The 20191-nt window shown below is 44.1% G+C and overlaps 1 protein-coding gene across 1 annotated transcript; it reads right to left on the reverse strand.

Moving 5' to 3' along the window:
* Positions 1–18013: 18013 nt before the first annotated feature.
* On the reverse strand, positions 18014–18755 carry LOC125547966 (uncharacterized). The gene has a single exon (XM_048711687.2). The coding sequence runs from the start codon at positions 18712–18714 to the stop codon at positions 18118–18120; it is 597 nt and encodes a 198-aa protein (XP_048567644.1). The 5' UTR covers positions 18715–18755; the 3' UTR covers positions 18014–18117.
* Between the last annotated feature and the right edge of the window lie 1436 nt (positions 18756–20191).

Below are 20191 nucleotides of genomic sequence, written 5' to 3' on the forward strand. Positions count from 1 at the left end.
CATTCATATAGAGTCATAATTTGTTCTAGTATCGAGTTGTAAATAAATAGAAGTGTGATGATCATCATTAATAGAGCATTGTCCCAAAAAAAAGGGAAGGCCAAAAAAAAGAAAGGCCAAATAAAAAAATAAAAAAAGAGAAAGACCATAAAAAAGAGAAAGGCCAAATAAAAAAATAAAAAGGGGGGACAATGCTACTATCCTTTTTCCACACTTGTGCTTCAAAGTAGCACCATGATATAGCGAGTCTCATATTTTGTGCTTCAAAGTAGCACCATGTTCTTCATATAGAGAGTCTCATATGTTGTCACTTTCATATACTAGTGGGAATTTTTCATTATAGAACTTGGCTTGTATATTCCAATGATGGGCTTCCTCAAAATGCCCTAGGTCTTCGTGAGCAAGCGAGTTGGATGCACACCTACTAGTTTCTTTTGTTGAGCTTTAATACATTTATAGCTCTAGTGCATCCGTTGCATGGCAATCCCTACTCACTCACATTGATATCTATTGATGGGCATCTCCATAGCCCGTTGATACGCCTAGTTGATGTGAGACTATCTTCCCCTCTTTTTGTCCTCTCCACAACCACCATTCTATTCCACCTATAGTGCTATGTCCATGGCTCACGCTCATGTATTGCGTGAAGATTGAAAAAGTTTGAGAACATCAAAAGTATGAAACAATTGCTTGGCTTGTCATCGGGGTTGTGCATGATTTAAATACTTTGTGTGGTGAAGATGGAGCATAGCCAGACTATATGATTTTGTAGGGATAACTTTCTTTGGCCATGTTATTTTGAGAAGACATGATTGCTTTGTTAGTATGCTTGAAGTATTATTATTTTTATGTCAATATGAACTTTTGTCTTGAATCTTATGGATCTGAATATTCATGCCACAATTAAGAAGAATTACATTAAAATTATGCCAAGTAGCACTCCGCATCAAAAATTCTTTTTTATCATTTACCTACTCGAGGACGAGCATGAATTAAGCTTGGGGATGCTTGATACGTCTCCAACGTATCTATAATTTTTGATTGCTCCATGCTATATTATCTACTGTTTTGGGCAATATTGGGCTTTATTATCCACTTTTATATTACTTTTGGGACTAACCTATTAACCGGAGGCCCAGCCCAGATTTGCTGTTTTATGCCTATTTCAGTGTTTTAAAGAAAAGGAATATCAGACGAAGTCGAAATGGAACGAAATCAACTGGAGAAGTTATTTTTGGAAGGAAACACACCTGATGAACATGGACCCCACGTTAGGGGAGACACGAGGTGCTCACGAGGGTGGGGGCGCCCCCCCCCTAGGGCACGCCCCCTGTCTCATGGGACCCCTGTGGCTCCTCCGACGTCCTCCCTGCACCCATATATACCCACGTGACCTAAAACTTCCATAACACACAATAGATCGGGAGTTCCGCCTCGAGGAGCCTCCGTAGCCACCAAAAACCAATCTAGACCCGTTCCGGCACCCTGTCGGAGGGGGCAATCCTTCTCTGGTGGCCATCTTCATCATCCCGGTGCTCTCCATGACGAGGAGGGAGTAGTTCTCCCTCGGGGCTGAGGGTATGTACCAGTAGCTATGTGTTTGATCTCTCTCTCGTGTTCTTGATTTGGCACGATCTTGATGTATCGCGAGCTTTGCTATTATAGTTGGATCTTATGTTTCTCCTCCCCCTCTTCTCTCTTGTAATGAATTGAGTTTCCCCTTTGAAGTAATCTTATCGGATTGAGTCTTTAAAGACTTGAGAACACTTGATGTATGTCTTGCCGTGGATATCTGTGGTGACAATGGGATATCACATGATTCACTTGATGTATGTTTTGGTGATCAACTTGCGGGTTCCGCCCATGAACCTATGCATAGGGGTTGGCACACATTTTCGTCGTGATTCTCCGGTAGGAACTTTGGGGCACTCTTTGAGGTCCTTTGTGTTGGTTGAATAGATGAATCTGAGATTGTGTGACGCATATCGTATAATCATACCCACGGATACTTGAGGTGACATTGGAGTATCTAGGTGACATTAGGGTTTTGATTGATTTGTGTCTTAAGGTGTTATTCTAGTACGAACTCTAGGGCTGTTTGTGACACTTATAGGAATAGCCCAACGGATTGATTGGAAAGAATAACTTTGAGGTGGTTTCGTACCCTACCATAATCTCTTCGTTCGTTCTCCGCTATTAGTGACTTTTGGAGTGACTCTTTGTTGCATGTTGAGGGATAGTTATGTGATCCAATTATGTTAGTATTGTTGAGGGAACTTACACTAGCGAAAGTATGAACCCTAGGCCTTGTTTCAACACATTGCAATACCGTTTACGCTCACTTTTATCACTTGCTACCTTGCTGTTTTTATTATTTCAGATTACAAAAACTATTATCTACTATCCATATACCACTTGTTTCACCATCTCTTCGCCGAACTAGTGCACCTATACAATTTACCATTGTATTAGGTGTGTTGGGGACACAAGAGACTCTTTGTTATTTGGTTGCAGGGTTTCTTGAGAGAGACCATATTCATCCTACGCCTCCTACAGATTGATAAACCTTAGGTCATCCACTTGAGGGAAATTTGCTACTGTCCTACAAACTTCTGCACTTGGAGGCCAAACAACGTCTACAAGAAGAAGGTTCTGTAGTAGACATCATGTACCTGAGCATGAATAGGAACAAATCATACGCAAGTGTCACTCCGAAGCCTATGGAGGACACCATGCTAGAGATAGAACTGCACAAAAGGTATTGCAATCCAGTTTTTATTGGCCCACTCTCTTCAAGGATGCCCGTAAGTTTGTCTTGTCTTGTGATGAATGTCAAAGAACTCGTAATATTAGTAAACGTCAAGAAATTCCTATGAATTATTCACTTGTTATTGAACCATTTGATGTTTGGGGCTTTGATTATATGGGACCTTTTCCTTCCTCTAATGGGTATACACATATTTTAGTTGCTGTTGATTACGTTACTAAGTGGGTAGAGGCTATTCCAACTAGTAGTGCTGATCATAACACCTCTATTAAGATGCTTAAAGAAGTTATTTTTCTGAGGTTTGGAGTCCCTAGATATTTAATGACTGGTGGTGGTTCACATTTTATTCATGGTGCCTTTCGTAAAATGCTTGTAAGTATGTTGTTAATCATAGAATTGCATCTCCATATCACCCACAGTCTAGTGGTCAAGTAGAATTAAGTAATAGAGAGCTCAAATTAATTTTGCAAAAGACTATTAATAGATCTAGAAAGAATTGGTCCAAGAAACTTGATGATGCATTATGGGCTTATAGAACTGCATATAAAAATCCTATGGGTATGTCTCCGTATAAAATGGTTTATGGAAAAGCTTGTCACTTACCTCTCGAACTAGAACATAAGGCATATTGGGCCATTAAAGAGCTCAATTATGATTTCAAACTTGCCGGTGAAAAGAGGCTACTTGACATTAGCTCACTTGATGAATGGAGAACCCAGGCCTATGAGAATGCCAAACTGTTTAAAGAAAATTTAAAAGATGGCATGACAAAAGGATACAAAAACGTGAATTCAATGTAGGTGATTACGTATTGCTATACAACTCTCGTTTAAGATTTTTTGCAGGGAAACTTCTCTCTAAATGGGAAGGTCCTTACGTTATCAAGGAGGTCTATCGTTCCGGTGCCATAAAAATCAACAACTTCGAAGGCACAAATCCGAGGGTGGTAAACGGTCAAAGAATCAAACATTATATCTCAGGTAATCCTATAAATATTGAAACTAACATTATTGAAACCGTAACCCCGGAGGAATACATAAGGGACACTTTACGGAACGTTTCAGACTCCGAAAAGGAATAGGTACGTGGTACGGTAAGTAAACCGACTCCAAAACAGTTCTAATGGCAATTTTTCTCCGTTTTGGAATATTTAAGAAAATAGGAAAATAAGAAGTAGTCCGGGAAGGACACGAGGCTTCCACGAGGGTGGAGGGCGCACCCCTTGCCTCGTGGGCACCTCGTGTGCTCTCCGGACTCCGTTTTATTGCACGATACTTCTTTTGGTCGGTAAAAATTCATTATATAATCTCTCGAAGGTTTTGATCACCGTATCACGCAAAAATCCCATGTTCTTGTTTCAAGCTATTTTCTGCCAGGGTTGTCAAGGCCAAGCATCATGTCATCTCCCTCCTCCTCCAACAATGAGGGCAATGATGCTTGGCTAATGAAGATAGAGCTAAAGAGAGAAGAACCCGGAGAGATCAACAAGGATGATGGGAGATCAAGTTCCGGCAGTAGTAGAAGACATCTTTCAACCTCACCACAATCTCTTTACCCCAACGGAGATTGAAGCTTTCAAGATGATTGAGTTAGCTCGCATTCAAAACAAGTATCTCACAAGTGAAAATATTTTGTTGAAGGAGCATATCATCGCACTCAAGGGAATTATCCGCAAATTGGAGGATCTCTTACGCTCGATGTGCGACTACCCATCATCACCAACACCTTCTTCACCAACAAAGAAGAACTGAGCATCGGGTATGGGCACTCCCCTTGGCAACTGCCAAGCTTGGAGGAGTGCCCCGGTATCGTATCACCATCACAACTTTTATCTTTACTGTTTTTCTTAGCTCGATCCTTTTGGTAATATCTTGATCTAGTAGAATAAAGTTTTAGTATGATCTAGTTGTGAGTTTTGCTTTATGATCCTTCTATGTAATTGAGTCCGTGAGCTATATATAATAAAGATTAGTGTTGAGTCAAGGGCTTGATTACCTTGCTATGATCTTGAGGGGATAAAATAAAAGAGAAGAAATAAAAAGAAATAAAGAGATCATATAGATCTTATGGAGAGTAATGAGCTCACATATAAAGAGTATGATGAATAAAAGTTGTTGAGAGTTGACAAACATAGTTTTGGTCATTGTTGCAATTAATAGGAAGTAATAAAGAAAGAGAGGTTCACATATAAATATACTATCTTGGACATCTTTTATGATTGTGAGCACTCATTAAAGTATGACATGCTAAAGAGTTGACGTTGGACAAGGAAGACAACATAATGGGTTATGTTTTCTTACATCTGAGATAAATTATATTGTCATGGATCATCCAACATGCTGAGCTTTCCTTTCCCTCTCATGCTAGCCAATTTCTTTGCACCAAGTAGAGATACTACTTGTGCTTCCAAATATCCCTAAACCCAGTTTTGCCATGAGAGTCCACCATACCTATCTATCGATTGAGTAAGATCCATCAAGTAAGTTGTCATCGGTGCAAGAAATAAAAATTGCTCTCTAAATATGTATGATTTATTAATGTGGAGAAAATAACATTTATACGATCTTGTGATGTGGAAGAAATAAAAGCGACAGAATGCATAATAAAGGTCCATATCACAAGTGGTAATACAAAGTGGCGTTCTTTTGCATTAAGATTTTGTGCATCCAACCATAAAAACACATGACAACCTCTGTTGGCTAATTGTCATAGCTTGTTTCTAGTTCTTCTCTGTCGTTCCTTATTCCTTCTTATGTGTGTTGGGTGCTACTTCCTGTAGCCGTTGTGTTGTATCTCAATCCCTTTTATGACAAGTAAGTGTGTACGTGCAACGCACGTCGCACGTCTCAATCAAACCATATCAAATTTTGCGGGTATAAAATTTTGAATTCAAACTTTAGGATGACACAAATCAATGGCAATAGACTGGCTGAACAACTTCTCCACAAAGAATTTAAGGGCGTAGCGTATTTAGTCTATTCCTACAAAGATTTCAGAATGTTTATTTTCTTGGGCGAAAATCAAAGTAACATATGAACATTGTCCAAGTGGACATGGCGTCAATGCAAAGTTGGAACAAAGATGCACAAAAAATAGGAGTGTTGGCTGAACTAAATTAGTTTTCTTCTTGGATTCGAGCTGCTTGTTATCTTCAGAATTTGAAGGCTCGGCAGCTGCGGTAAAGCCACCCATGCCATAGCGGGCACCGCCTGCGAGCAGGAAGAGTCGGATTTTTTACCCCATTCTCAGTTTATCTCAGCTTTTCATGGAGTGGAACTACAGTTCAGACAAACAGTATCTATTGTGTATATAGTTTCAGAACATCTAGAAGCTAAAAACAGATCAATAAAGCGTTAGGTTCATGGTAAGGAATTGGAGAGAGGGAATATAACATTTTCTCTATGACATGAATGGCATGCAAGCAACCCTTTCTCTACCTAATGCTTAGTTCTGTCAATATTAAACATGAGTTAAAAAATGTCGCCGTGCTTCAACATCTTAGCAGAGCAGAAAGGCTACTATTCTAGAATGGGACACTATACGGTATAAGGAAATTGGGCATGTGCAGATCAAGGATTATAATAATTATTGTTTCGCAAAGCTAGCCAGGACTGAAAAAAGAATCCACACAAAATTTAGGATGACCAAAGCCACCCTTCCTAACTAAGATGAATATACAAGAAATGATAAATTAACACCGGATACATAAGTTTAATGGCTAAAATGAAGGAAATGTGTAATGTCATGGCGCTTTTAGTTATTCATGTGCAAATTCAAAGCATGATCTGATGAAAGACGCAAAGATTCAAAGTTATCAGTTGATACAAAATGTGCTGAATTGTATCAACTATGCGAAAAAGAAATTAATACAATGTAGCCTTTCTGCACAATTCAACAGCAAGCATGATGCACCTTATTAGAAGAAAAGCAACTACATAAAATCCTGGCAAATTTAAGAAGAGAGAGATGTCGCTAAGATCTGTTGAAAGATCTTACCAGTGCTTGGAAAGGAGCCAATTGTAGTAGCAGTTGGGAGAAGCTTTCTTGCTTATTCACACTTCTTGAGTTCAGTATAAAACACATGAGGATTTAACAATCTGGTTGGTTGTAGCTGATTTTCCATGTGATGTTTTACCGAAATGTTGAAGTTCAGCAATGTTGTTTCATGGTTCAATAGGTCACTGTAAAATAATTATGTGGCGGTCAAGTCTCCATCCCATGTTATTTACAATCTCAAACAACGAAAGCTCACTTTCTAAAGTTCACAAAAGGTTCTAAGTTAATGTCTGCTGATCTCTCTCAATCTTATGGCTGAGATTAACATAATTGCAAAAGGCAACATCAACTCAAATTTTAGTCTGCATTGGAAACCATCAAACAATTTCCAGCAAGATGTTTTTCGAAGGGCAGAGGGAGTATATGACTTCCATTTGTCTAGGAATAATGCAGGTAAACCTACACAAAGAGCACACATACAAGCGTCCATACATGGTAATTTCTAACTGCTCATGATGTGAAACCAGAGGCATAAAAAGGTATAATTTCCATATACGGATGAACTTCCCATCAAAGTCTAGTTTCAAAACGTGTCTGCAAGAAAAAGGAATAGATAGGAAATTAATACTAACTGAGCGACCAAGTGGAACATATATGTATATAATCATCACAGCAGTATTCTTCCTGTAGTGAGTGTGAAGTGATCCTTACTCTTTGTTGCCATGAATTAAACATGACAAGTGATACTTACTCTTACCCCCACCTGCACCTCATTCGCGTTGTTGCTCTTCCGTCGTGGCCGTGCAGCCGCTGCCGCTGCACGCTACACATGTGTTGTTGTCCGCCGATGTGCCGCTGCTCCCTGCCGCAGTCGCCTCCCCAGGCGACCCCACAAGTCACAACCATTCAAATCCTCTGAAACATCATTCCGTTTATTCACAAATTTTACTTCAGAAAATATTTAATAATAAAATGGTGCTTCATCTTATGCGAAAAATGAAATATCAGTAAATATAACTTCATGGACTGTAGTGTTAATAAAAAAATTACATCGCAATAACTTTTTAAAACACAGAACTGCACCGGAAAAACCGGATCCTTCCATCTAGGAAGGTGATCTTCGTGCCCTTCTTCCACCCCGGCTTGACATCGATAGTAAGGATCTCCTCCAGTCGGATGGTCTTTCTAAAAATAGTCGCCATCAGGAATTGGCGTTTAGTGTTTATTTTAGCACCTAAAATAAGTTTGTTGTTCTATTAAAGACATGCACCCAAAACTGAAACTACTCCAAAATGACCGAGCAGGCTAAAAATTGAAGGTGGCTTAAATATTAGTAAGAACCGACCAGGCTGAACTATTTGATTGAACCAACAGAGATGTTGCACTGCTAATAATCTATCTTTAGTATAGATCATGGACAATGGTGGTTGTCGCTGCATCTACTAAAGAAATCAAACGTACCCAAGTGGTCAACTACACATTTCTCAAGTTTAATCTTGGGAACACATGTACCTCATACTAACATTAAATAATTCAGAATGATTGAGGAAGCTAAAATCCAAAGACGGCTTAAAATTCCTGAAAACTGTCAAAATCAATAGTACAACTGAATTGTCAGATGAAAAAAAAGTAAATAGCATTTATCAAGTTTAACCTAAACCAACTAACACAGTCTCAATATTCAAGAATGTAGTGGCCCTTGATTCTCTTAATCAGAGATAACAAATAACCACATGTGTACAACAGAGGGAAGCAAAGCATACTCATATGTGTACCACACTTGAATTTCCTGTAAATATAAGAGGGGGTAGGGAAAAAAGATTACTTACAAAGATTCATTCGGTAAGAACTGAGCGGTGAAAAGTTTCCACTTATTATCCCATATCTCACCATGAGCACCAATACATCAGTGACGGACATGAAATTGCAACCACAAGCATCGGTCAATATCGATCTTGGTATATGTATGTATGTACCTTAGCATGGTCCTCGCGGTTGGTTCGGATGAAGCTGACCTTTCCGTGATTCCGTCCTTGGTGGTGAGGCTGAAGCTGTCTTCACCGGCGGCTTGCCTTTTCCATATGTGCGTGTGCTCCTGTAAGAAAAATCCATCCAGCTGTCTGCATGTCTACTTCTTGTGTATGCGCGTATCTTGACAAACTGGTTTTCTGGATCCGCCGCTCATTCTGGGCGTCCGGGAGAAGAGGGTGCCAGATCTTTAACCTTTGAAGGGCGAGGGGCTAGCGAGGAGATGAATCGGCCACTCGCCGCTGCCGAGCCGTCATCGTCGCATAGATGTAATCGAGCCACCGCCGTCTCTGTCGCCTTCCGACTGCTTCTCCTTGTCAACCCCTGACTGCTGTGGGCGGCGGCAGGGAAACCCTAGCGCCCGATCTAACCCCATGCGCCAGGCAGATGCGGGAGCACGCTCGCCAGCGAGCACGCCCTGTGCCGCCGCTAGGCCTCTCATTCTCCCCCCTCTCCTGAAGATGCGCCTCGGCAGGCCGAACGAATGCATGCGAACGCCATAATGCTGAACGTGAGCCATGCCGCTGCATGCAGGCCTTTAATCACGCGAATCAGTTAATTTTTTGCTCGCAGCGGAACGTTTCGTCCTCTCGATGGATAGATGGCAGAGTTTCGTCCGCTTCTCTAAATTGCTAAACGTACACAGATGAGGGTTATTAACGGTTAGATCTAATTAGGTGGATCGAATCGTGAGGTGGTATTTTGTCTTGGTTGTTTCGTGTACGTGTTTTTGGGTGCGTTTAGAGAAGAATATGTTTGCTTGTTTAATAGTAGTAGAATATGTTTCGTCCTCTCGATGGATAGATGGCAGAGTTTCGTCCGCTTCTCTAAATTGCTAAACGTACACAGATGAGGGTTATTAACGGTTAGATCTAATTAGGTGGATCGAATCGTGATGTGGTATTTTTTCTTGATTGTTTCGTGTACGTGTTTTTGGGTGCATTTAGAGAAGAATATGTTTGCTTATTTAATAGTAGTAGAGATAATGAAAATGGTCCAAACCGGCATAAGCCCACCGTAGCACCATCAAAAAAACATGTATGCCTGTTTGGATCATCTCAACAATGCTTGCAGCAGTAATGAATTTTTTTGTGTGTGTGTTGTTCGCTGGCCGGGTGAGCATGCGTGTGTGTTGTGTGCCGTCCGGGTGTGCGTGCATGCACCGGCCGGTTGTGCTGGTGTTAATCCTCTCTCCCAGTTGATTCCAAAGGCACTGTACCTGTACTAATCCTTCTCCTTTGATTGCAGGTGCACAAAAGTGAGGCCGCCACCAGGAGCTAGGCGGCGGTAGACTGGAGAATTTCTCTCTGTTAATTCCGTCTCTCTCAATATGTTTCTCTCTCTACTCTCTGTGTTAACTCTCTCCCTCTCTCTGTTAATCCTCTATGAAGAATCAACAAATTGTGAATTTCAGACTTTGTGTGAAAGCAACGGGTTCAGTGGGCATGCGCGACTGTATCCTACTGGTGCATTTAATCTATGTAATTGAGCTATTTTTGGCACTCGAAGTGAGTGATTGTTAAGAACAAGTTGCATAATGACAATTTTTTTATTTTCCTTCTGTAGAGTTTTGTTATCCAATGCATAGAATTATTCAGAAGAGGGAGCTTTCTGATGCAGGTACAACTAAACACTATATGTATATTTAGAAGATCAAAGCCGTAAGGTTCTATCAGGACTAATGACATTTGTATGACATTTGTTTATCTCTTGTTGTGGGATTGATTAAAGTAAATGTACATGAGTGTTATGATGCAGATTGCGCACAATCAAGACTTGGGGTTGTAGCTAGGTGTTCAAGTTTTAGCTGCAGCTTGATAGTTTATTCCACTTGCAGAGATAATGGAGATGGTAGCATATATTGAAAACGTTTAACCATTCTCTTTAGGATTGGTCGTCTATTGTCCAAGCTTCGAATGATATAAGTTGGAGGTTTGATCTTACTTACCTATCTATCATTCTAAGTGTGTTGAAATAAGAATCATTTATTCATCATTTTGTATTTTTAGGAAAGTCAGTTGATGAGTAAAACATCAACTTTAGGCAATATTTCCCGCACTAACGTGCAAGATATCATCTAATTTATTTAATATCTAAGCTACTAGGAGCATTTGGCGGAAAGCTAGCCTACTCATAAGCATTTGGTGGAAAGCTAGCTTCGGCTAAATGCTGCTCATAAGCATTTGGCGGAAAGCTAGCTTCCGCCAAATGAAGCTACTAAGCTCCGCCTAATCTAGCAATGACCGCCTATATTCAAGCATAATTAGCATCTTCCATCAAATACGCAAACGTCTTCCACACCACCTTCCGGCAAATGTAACGGAATTAGCACAAAGTATTCCGCTAAATGCTAGCCATTTTGCATGGACACAGAGTAGAGATGGTATGTTGTGCCTTTTGATTCGACAGAAGAATGTCCGGACTCGCGCAAAATCAACCCACGTTTGGTTCCAGTTTGCCGAGAAAATGTGTCCCGAACCGCTTGACGGACCGGTGCAGAACAACGTTGGATGATAAACTACGTCCGCATAGCGTGGTCCAGACCGCTCGGCAGACCGATGCAGAACCGCGTTGGATGAAAAACTGCATCCAAACATCATGGTTCGGACACTTGCGGGACGTTTGAAGGCCCGCCTTGAAGATGTCGTTAGGCCCTATATATATGGATAGAGGGAGTATTTAAGTTGCTTGTTCCTCTTGCCTCTTCAAGGTCGCCAATGGTCACTCGCAAAAAAAAGGACGCTGATATCCATCACACGTGTGGCATAATAAGCATTCGTCCACACACCGTGTGTGGCATGAGCAGGGAGCAGCTCACACGGGTTGTGTGTGGGCGTACAGTAGAATTGCTCACACGTGTGGGCGCAGCTACTTTGTGCCACACACACCCAACAAGTACTACTCATCCTCACCACGCACGTGTGGCACGAAGCAAATATGCCCACACGTCCTGGCGCAGCTATAATAGGTACCCGCGGGATGACGATATAGTTGGCATCCGGGATGGCAGATGTAGTTATCTGGGATGGCAAATATGATTGTAAAAGCATGGCAACTCTCTCTGTTTTGGTTAACTATAGTTGCCATGTCTAATTTAAGGTAGTTGCCGCGTGTAATCAAACCATAGTTGTCGTATGTGATTAACTACTTGTCACATGTGGTCAAACAATAGTTGCCATGTGTGTTTATCTAGTTGTCATGTGTGGTTAATCACAGTTGCCATGTATGTTTACCTGATTGCCACGTACGCGCAACTGCAGTTGCTATCTAGCAAACGAATCATAGTTGCCATGTACGCGCAACTGCAGTTACCATCTAACAACGTACGACTGTCATGTGGGCGAAAAGCAGTTCACCCACACACGCGTGGACTAGGTGGTGGCTGTGTGGGCAGAAACTAGTTTGCCCACACAGCGCAACTGGCAACCGCGTGTTGTGCGGCGTGTGGGTGACCTCTCCAACGCTCACACACCGACCTTGTTCTACGTGGCATGCGAAAACTGCCTCGATGTGTCAAGATTCGTGCAAACTTAACTGGACGGTGATTCAAGGGTGTGGGCGAGTTACAATCTTGCCACATGTGTGGGTGTTAGTGTTTTCGAAAAAGAAAAGGTCGCCAATGGTAACATATTCAAACTCAAAGCCACCATAAAGTAAAACATTACTTCGATGGAATGTGGTCCAAGAAATACTTATTGGTGCTTTTGGCCGAGACGCACAGGCACACGTCCAAGGTCACTTCCAAGCAATCAGCTGATAGGATGATTGATTTGCCGACAAGCTCACGTACGAAATTAGCAATTACAGTAGATCTATTCCACTGGCAGACACAAGTATACGGTGCTAATCACTACTTCATTTTATAATTCTTGTTGCGGTTTTAGTTTGAATACTAGTGACAAATCACACAAGTACGCGCGCAAGCACGCACGCATGCGAACACAGGCTAAAGGACCGTGTCACTTCTGTCTTTTGCCTTGGTTCGATCTGAGTCGAATCTGCAACAGATCCACCATGTGGGATCTACTTTCGCCCCTACGAACTACCGCGCGCAGTGTTATGTCAATATTCCAATTTTACTCCTCCAACCAAGAATACTACTATGGGTTAATCTAGTCCATCAGATGGATAAAATGGATGGCTCATATTAGTTTGACGTACGTACAAGAAACTCGTCCTCTCCCCTGGCTTGTTTCCTGCTCCCCTAGGGTTCAAGTTAGTTCATCGATGGGACTCACCACTTCACCTCATCTTCCTAAAACGGCAAGAACAAGTTAAACGGGAGCTGTGCCCGAACAATGGCGGGGATTCCATGGATGCTACAGCTGGAGCAGATCCATGGCGGTCTCTACAGCGGCCTCTCGCAGAACCTCGTTGGTCATTTTGCCGCATCTCCAGCTCCGTCCTCTCCTGCCCTGTGGTCGGCCGGACGTCCGCGAACTCACACCAAGGACCTGCGAAGCAGCCAGACGACACGGCAGGATTGACGAGGTCCCTATCCTCGGGCACCCGGTCCTTCCCTTCTGGTCCGGTGATGGCCCATGCACTCACCTACGTAGGTCGATCAAGAGAGAGAGAGAGAGGAGAAAACCGATGTGTTGAGAAGTGTTTCAAAAATATTTCGAATACACATCGAAAATTGGTGTAAATTTTACAGCCCAGAAACGACGATCCAAGCACATATTCGATGCCCTACCCAACTTTGTGTTTTACCGGGCTGTGTTTTACACGGGTAGTAGTACATTTGGAAACGACAACCCAGTCAGGCCATAATTCCGGCTTCAATAACACTTCGTCCTTGATTGTTGGCTGTACGCCTCTTTACATCAAAATGTAGCCGCTTCTCGCGTGGCCTTGCCCTACTTAGAGTATCTACAATCGAACCCATCAAACCCCATCTTATAGGTAAACTGTTCGATCACTGTCCGGTCATGATTTTTTGACCTAGACGGATCCCTCAAACAACCCACAAATGCCCGGACTGACCAGCATTCCCGCATATCCAGTCCAAATATGGGGTGAATATGGGGTGCCCTGGCACGCCCGTCACGTCGGGCTGACGAAGGGGTCCCAGCCGGAAACGCCCTCAAACCCGGCGGTCCGAAACTCGTCTCCTCCGTCGGACCGGTAGCGGCGTGTGGCGCAGTTTCGGCGGGCCGCGTAGTGCATTGCCCGGCTATTTAAGTCGACCGGCTGCACCGAAACCCTACCATCGATCCACATTTTCCTCCTCCTATCCGTCGCCGCCGCCACTTTCCTCTCCACCCGTCCGCCTAGTAGCCATGCCCCCACATCGCCGGGTGAGGAGCAAGCCCTTTCTGACGCCGGAGTGCCGGCTCGAGCTCCTTGAGCAGATCCGGACTAGACGCGAAGCCCGGATCACCCCTGGGCTACCTCCGGATGCAGTGGATCCAGAGGAGGAGTTGGAGGAGGATGTGGGGGACGCAGGCGACGGGGATCTGCAGACAGAGCAGCAGGCCATCCTCGATTTCCTCTAGTCGGAGTCGGCTGCGGAGGCAAGACGCCGTCACCGAAAGGAGATGTAGGCGCAAGAGGCCATGAAGGAGGCGGAGATGTTCGCCTACATGGATGATGTCCGCGGGTGTTTGAGGAGTCAGATTTGTAAAAAAGTCCGGCTGCAGATGCTCTTAGGGCATCTCCAATAGTTGATATAATGCAAAAAGAACTAACTTTTGCATCAAAAACCCCTCTCCAATACGTGATGTGGATGTAAAAAAACATTACTTCTCCATCTTTAGGAGATGTAAAATACAACACCTGAAGATGCAAATTAACATCTTCACCTTCAAGAGATGTAAAACTGGCGGCCATGCGCCAACCGCCCAACCGCCTTCATTTCACTTCCGCCCGCCTGCATGCTGCCCGCTCGTGCCCCTGGCAATTTCTTCCCGGAAACGCCGCCGCCGATTCGCCGATTTGAGTCCGCCCCACAGACGAACGCCCGCCTCTGCCACCGGCGATTTGTGCCTGGAAATGCCGCCGCCACCGCCCGTCCTCCATCCCCGCCCCCGTCGCAACCCCATGGCCTATCCCCCTTTGCCCTAGCCGCTGACGACCCGTCGATTTTAGTCCACCCCACCAATGACCGCGCGGCCGATTCAGGGATTCGTCAGAGCTGCAGTGGCCGTACTGGACGTAGCAGCTCATGGCCGCCTTCCCTGGTAGCCGTTACCCGCCGCCGAAACTAGTAGGGCAGCCGTACGACCACTGCAACCCGCTGAGCCGGCGGTTTCTCGTCGTTGCCGCTGTCGTTGCGTCTCTGTGAGCGGAGTCCTCCGGCAGCCCTGCCGTGTGGCCGTCCAGAGACTGTTGAAGCAGCCGCCGCCCACCCAATACCCTTTGTGCTACTCATCAATGCTCCGACCGGCCGCCAGCCAATTTCTTCCACCTCACACGCAACGTGTTTGCCAAAATTATTTGTTGGAGTAGGAGGTTTACATTGCCAAATATGCATTATTTATTGGAGTTGCACTTTTACATCATCAATATACATTATCTGTTAAAGTGGCCTCTTTTTTGAGATGTAAAGTGTATTTTTTGGAGTTGTAAATTTTTACATTTTTTGATTTACATCTTCAAATTTTCATCGTCTATTGGAGATGCTCTTACTAGTTACTATACCAAAGTACGTTTTGGAGTAGTGCATGCATGCACCTGCAAACAAGTTTTGCCATCTGTTCTGACTATGAATCAAAAAAGTTCTGAAGCTCACGGCAAGTCAATGATGATTCATCGATCATGCATGTAACTCACAAAAGGGATTGGGTTTAAAGAATATTGTAGAAATAAGTTACAGTTCTGCAAGTGCGTGCAAGTGCAGTTCTGCCAGCGTACGTCCAATCTTTGAGCACGTTCGTCTACGCCGTAATCACAGATCGACGTAGCATCTGAACCTTGATCGACGGAAAGCAGAGGCCGGGATGGAGTCAATTCGTGCATGCAGGTATCCAAGTACTTTTTGGTGCTTTTGGCCGAGACCCACACGCACACGTGCAAAGTGACTTCCAAGCAATCACATACTGAGATAGGATGATTGATTTTCCGACAAACTCCCGTACGAAATTAGCAATTGGATCTCTTCCACCGGCGGACGCAAGTACTAGAGCATCTCTAGCAGACCCCTTATATCGCGAATTCTTATATCGTTTTTACAGGTCACGGAAAATTGGTTTTACGGGTTGATGAGGGCGATGGCCGAACAGACCCCGTATAATCAACCCGTAAAAAATATATTCTCTGAATATACATCTTTCTCTTCCTCTTCCTCACGTCAATTTGAAATCGATCGTCGACCGACATGCGGACGAGGAAGACACGGCTAAAGTGGAGGCTGGCGGACGGACGGGCGGACGAGGGAGACACGGGATGGCTACGACGCGCAGGCAGAGGCCAGGGCGGCGTGGGCAGCGGCCGAATTCAGCTAGCTAGCTAGCTTGCTCGCATCGACGATCGGCGGCCGTGCGGACGGGCGGCATTCGGGCGGATGGGCGCGGCGTCCGGGCGGCCTGGCGGCGGCGGTGAGCTTCAAGGCGTTGACGGGAGCTGAAATTCCCCAACTGCTAACATTGACTGGTATTCGGGCCCCGGCAAAATTGCCTCCGAAACTAAGGATACACGAGTCTCGGGCATGTGTTCACAGGGGCCTGTAAATTTTTTTAAGGGTCGGACGATTTTAAAAGGTTTATTCGTGTTTGTTTTTTTGACTAAAATTATAAGAAACGATTATTTTACGGGTTTAACCACTTATACAGAGTCTGCTAGAGATGCTCTTAGCATAGTATGCTAATCGCTGCATCTATTGTGACAAGAAAACACACAAGTACCCACGCACGCATACGCTGCGAAAACAGGCTAAAGGACCGTGTCACTTTTATCTTTTTCCTTGCTTTGATCTGAGTTGGATGTTCGCCGGATGCACCATGTGGGATCTGCCTTTGCCCCTACACACCTTTTCTTCCTAAAACGGCAAGAGCAAGTCAACGGCAGCTGTGCCTGAACCATGGCAGGGATTCTACAAAAATGATGCAAGTGCAACAGGAACAGATCCATGGGGATCTCTACAACGGTCTCCCGCAGAACCCCATCGGCCGTCTTGATGCCCGTCTCCTCCGGGACAGAGCAGGACTGAGATCCCTACCGCTGGTGAGAGAGAGAGAGAGAGAGATCGAGATCGCGGAAAAACCAGTGTGTTGAGAAGTGTTTCAGAAACTGTTCGAATACACCAAAAGTTGGTGTAAACTTTACAGCTCGAAAACGACGATCCAAGGACCTATCGATGCCTGCCCGACATTGATTTTACCGGCCGGCGCTGTGTTTTACACGGATAGTCTACTTGAAACGACATCCCAGTCAGGCCATAATTCCTGCTTCAATGACACTTTGTCCTTCATTGTTGGTTGGTATATATGCCTCTTTACAGCAAGTATAATAGGGTAATATAAACGGACTATAAGGGCATGTACAATGGTGCTATCTTAGGAGTGCCACATAAGATAAACGATGAGGTGGAGGAGAGAGAACTCGTAAGAAAAGACAATATGTCTCATCATGTTTTTAGGAATAAGGGCATATACAATGGTGCTATCTTAGGAGTGCCGCATAGGATAAATGATGAGGTGGAGAAGAGAGAATTCATAAAAGAAGACTTGTTTTCTCTGATTTAAGATAAGACAAGAGATGATCTCTTAGCACAATATGTCTCACCACATTTTTAGAAATTGCTAATTATTAAAGATAAGGCTAAGAGATGACCCATTGTAGACATTTTTTTTATCAATTCTAAATTACATGTAAAACTTAAGATAAGATTATCTTATCAACCATTGTACATGCCCTAACTAGTTATTGAAGATAAGGCTAAAAAATGACCCATTGTAGACATCTTTTTTTCTCATCTCTAAATTACATGCAAAACTTAAGATAAGATCATCTTATCAACCATTGTACATGCCCTAAGATTTTAAACATTGTATTTTCGCTGACTTAGAAGAGAGAGAAGATGAGAGAGAAAAGAAACGGGTTACTAATTAACAGCCGGCTACAACACGTGCTCCTAAACATGCCATCTTTTGTGACTATGAATCAAAAAGTTCTGAAGCTCACGGCACGTCAATGATGATTTATCGATCATGCACATGTAACTGACAAAAGGGATTGGGTTTAAAGAAGATTGTAGAAATAAGTTGCAGTAGTAGCCACATACTCCTACGTACAGACGGTACGTGCATGTAGGTATCGATGAACACAAACATACGAGAGAATGGTGATCGGACGACTGGTTGCTTGGCCGCCGCGCGCGCGCGCTATCAGCCATGCAGAAGCATCGAGGCGTCGAAGAACTGGGCGACAATGGCCGGGCGCATCCGCTCCACCGCGGCCTCCGCCATGGCCAGATCGTCCATCGCGCCGCGCAGGAGCTGCTCGGCCGCCGGTGCCCAGGCGTGGGCGACCGCTCGCGGCGATGGCGGCCTGAGCATGACGTGGAAGACGCCGAGCGCCGCATGGCCGTGCGACTTGGCGGAGTGTAGGCAGTGCAGCGCCGTCTCCGCGTGGCGGGCAGCGTCGGCGTGGTGGAGCTGCCACCTGTCGCGCCACAATGGCGCGTTGCCCTGGAGCCCGATGTGGTCAGCGCAGAGGGAGAAGACGTTGCCCATTACGGCGTGGAACCTGCTGAAGCGCTTGATCCGGCCGAGGGCGAGGTCGATGATGTCGCCGCCTGCTGAAGCGCCCTGGCCGGCGTTGGGCAGGGGATGCACGCCCGGGCGGAACATGCGGCAGTCCTCGGCGGCCAGGCGGTACTGCTGGCGGGCGCCAGTGATGGCGTCGACTATTGCATTCGTCCCGTTGATGTTGGTGAAGCTGCGAGACGACGCCTCCGCCGCTGTGCTCCTCCACTGCTCCATTGCCCGCGTCGGTAGGCTCTCTCTCTCTCTCTCTCTCTCTCTCTCTCTCTCTCTCTCTCTCTCTCTGTGTGTGTGTGTCGCTGTTAATAGGAGGGGACGTGAGGCCCACTGCAGGATGAACCACACGTGCAAGTGAAACTGTCGTTGCCACGCAGAATCATCTCGCTCCCACGTAAGAGTCTATCGCGGGGGCACGAGTAGCGAGCTAACCTAGCTTCTGACCCACTAAACCTCTGGTCCCATCTACACCGGGCCCACATGTCAGTGCACATGTTGTGTCATGGCACTGGCAGGTTGCTAAGTTGGGGGGCTGGCCATTTCAGCGAGAAGGGCCTCGAGGACGGAGAAGGGAAACAAGGGGGCGTCTATATGTCACTTTCCTTAATTATTTTCCTCGTACATGTGCTCCTCAAGTACATAGAAAAATCAACCCAACACCAGGACCCCGCTGTGCTGAGCTGATTTCAAAGGGCTCGTGTGACGCATCCATTGAAACAAAGCCTGGTGGCTGGCCCACCACTAGGCACAAGCCATGCACCCGCACGCTCGGCCTACACTCATTTTGCCCTGACTTTCATAATTGTACTACTTTGACTTAGTTAGAAATGAATTTGGAAACATGATAGATAATCACAAATATTAATTGACACTCGCTGCTGGCACAAATCTCCGTCTCCCTTTTCTACCTAACATAAAATGTATAACCGTATTTTCTGTTCCCGGCAAGAAAAGAACATACTTTATAATTCCAATAGAAATCATCTGGAATATGTGTAAGCACGTAATATATTTGCTGTTATCCGAGATGAATTTGTCTGCATTGTTCTTTCTAAGGAAAAGATTGACAGAAAAATGTCGTGATGCAAAACAACAAAAACAAAGAAAACCTTTCTTTGCCATGACGAATGAACTACGGGAATAGTTTACCCCTTAAAGAAACAACAAGAAATTATTTTTAAAATATTGTACAGCTACGCCTAACATGTACAAATCATAAAGACCTATGTCAAAGTCTTCCCTTTTTATGGGAATTAGAATTTATTGCAAACTTGCACACAAAATATACAAAACTGGCACTCTTCTATACTGTGAAAATAATAATTGTGAAGTGTTGCAACTTCACTAATAGTTATTTTACAAATAAATTCAAGTTAAACTCTCAAACACCAAATTCTATAGTGTCACACTATTGCAGCATCAACAATGCTGCATGAACAAATGTAAGGAGAATAAAATCCAATGACCAAAAAATCTACTAAGCAACAACTAAATAACACGAGCCAAAAAAATAGATTTTTTCTTATTAATAAACAAAGATATATACTAAAACAAAACCAAAACAAAAGCATATGTTATTCTAAGGTAGAAAGAATTAAGGGTGCTGATATTACCGTAAAAGATGAAAGAAACCAAAAAAACATACTTTTCCCTATTGTGCAAGACGAAATTTAGACTAGTGCAAATTTTATAATATTTT

Source organism: Triticum urartu, chromosome 3A, assembly GCF_056163025.1.
Source record: "Triticum urartu cultivar PI428250 chromosome 3A, HENAU_Tu73, whole genome shotgun sequence".
In the NCBI taxonomy this organism is placed as follows: domain Eukaryota; kingdom Viridiplantae; phylum Streptophyta; class Magnoliopsida; order Poales; family Poaceae; genus Triticum; species Triticum urartu.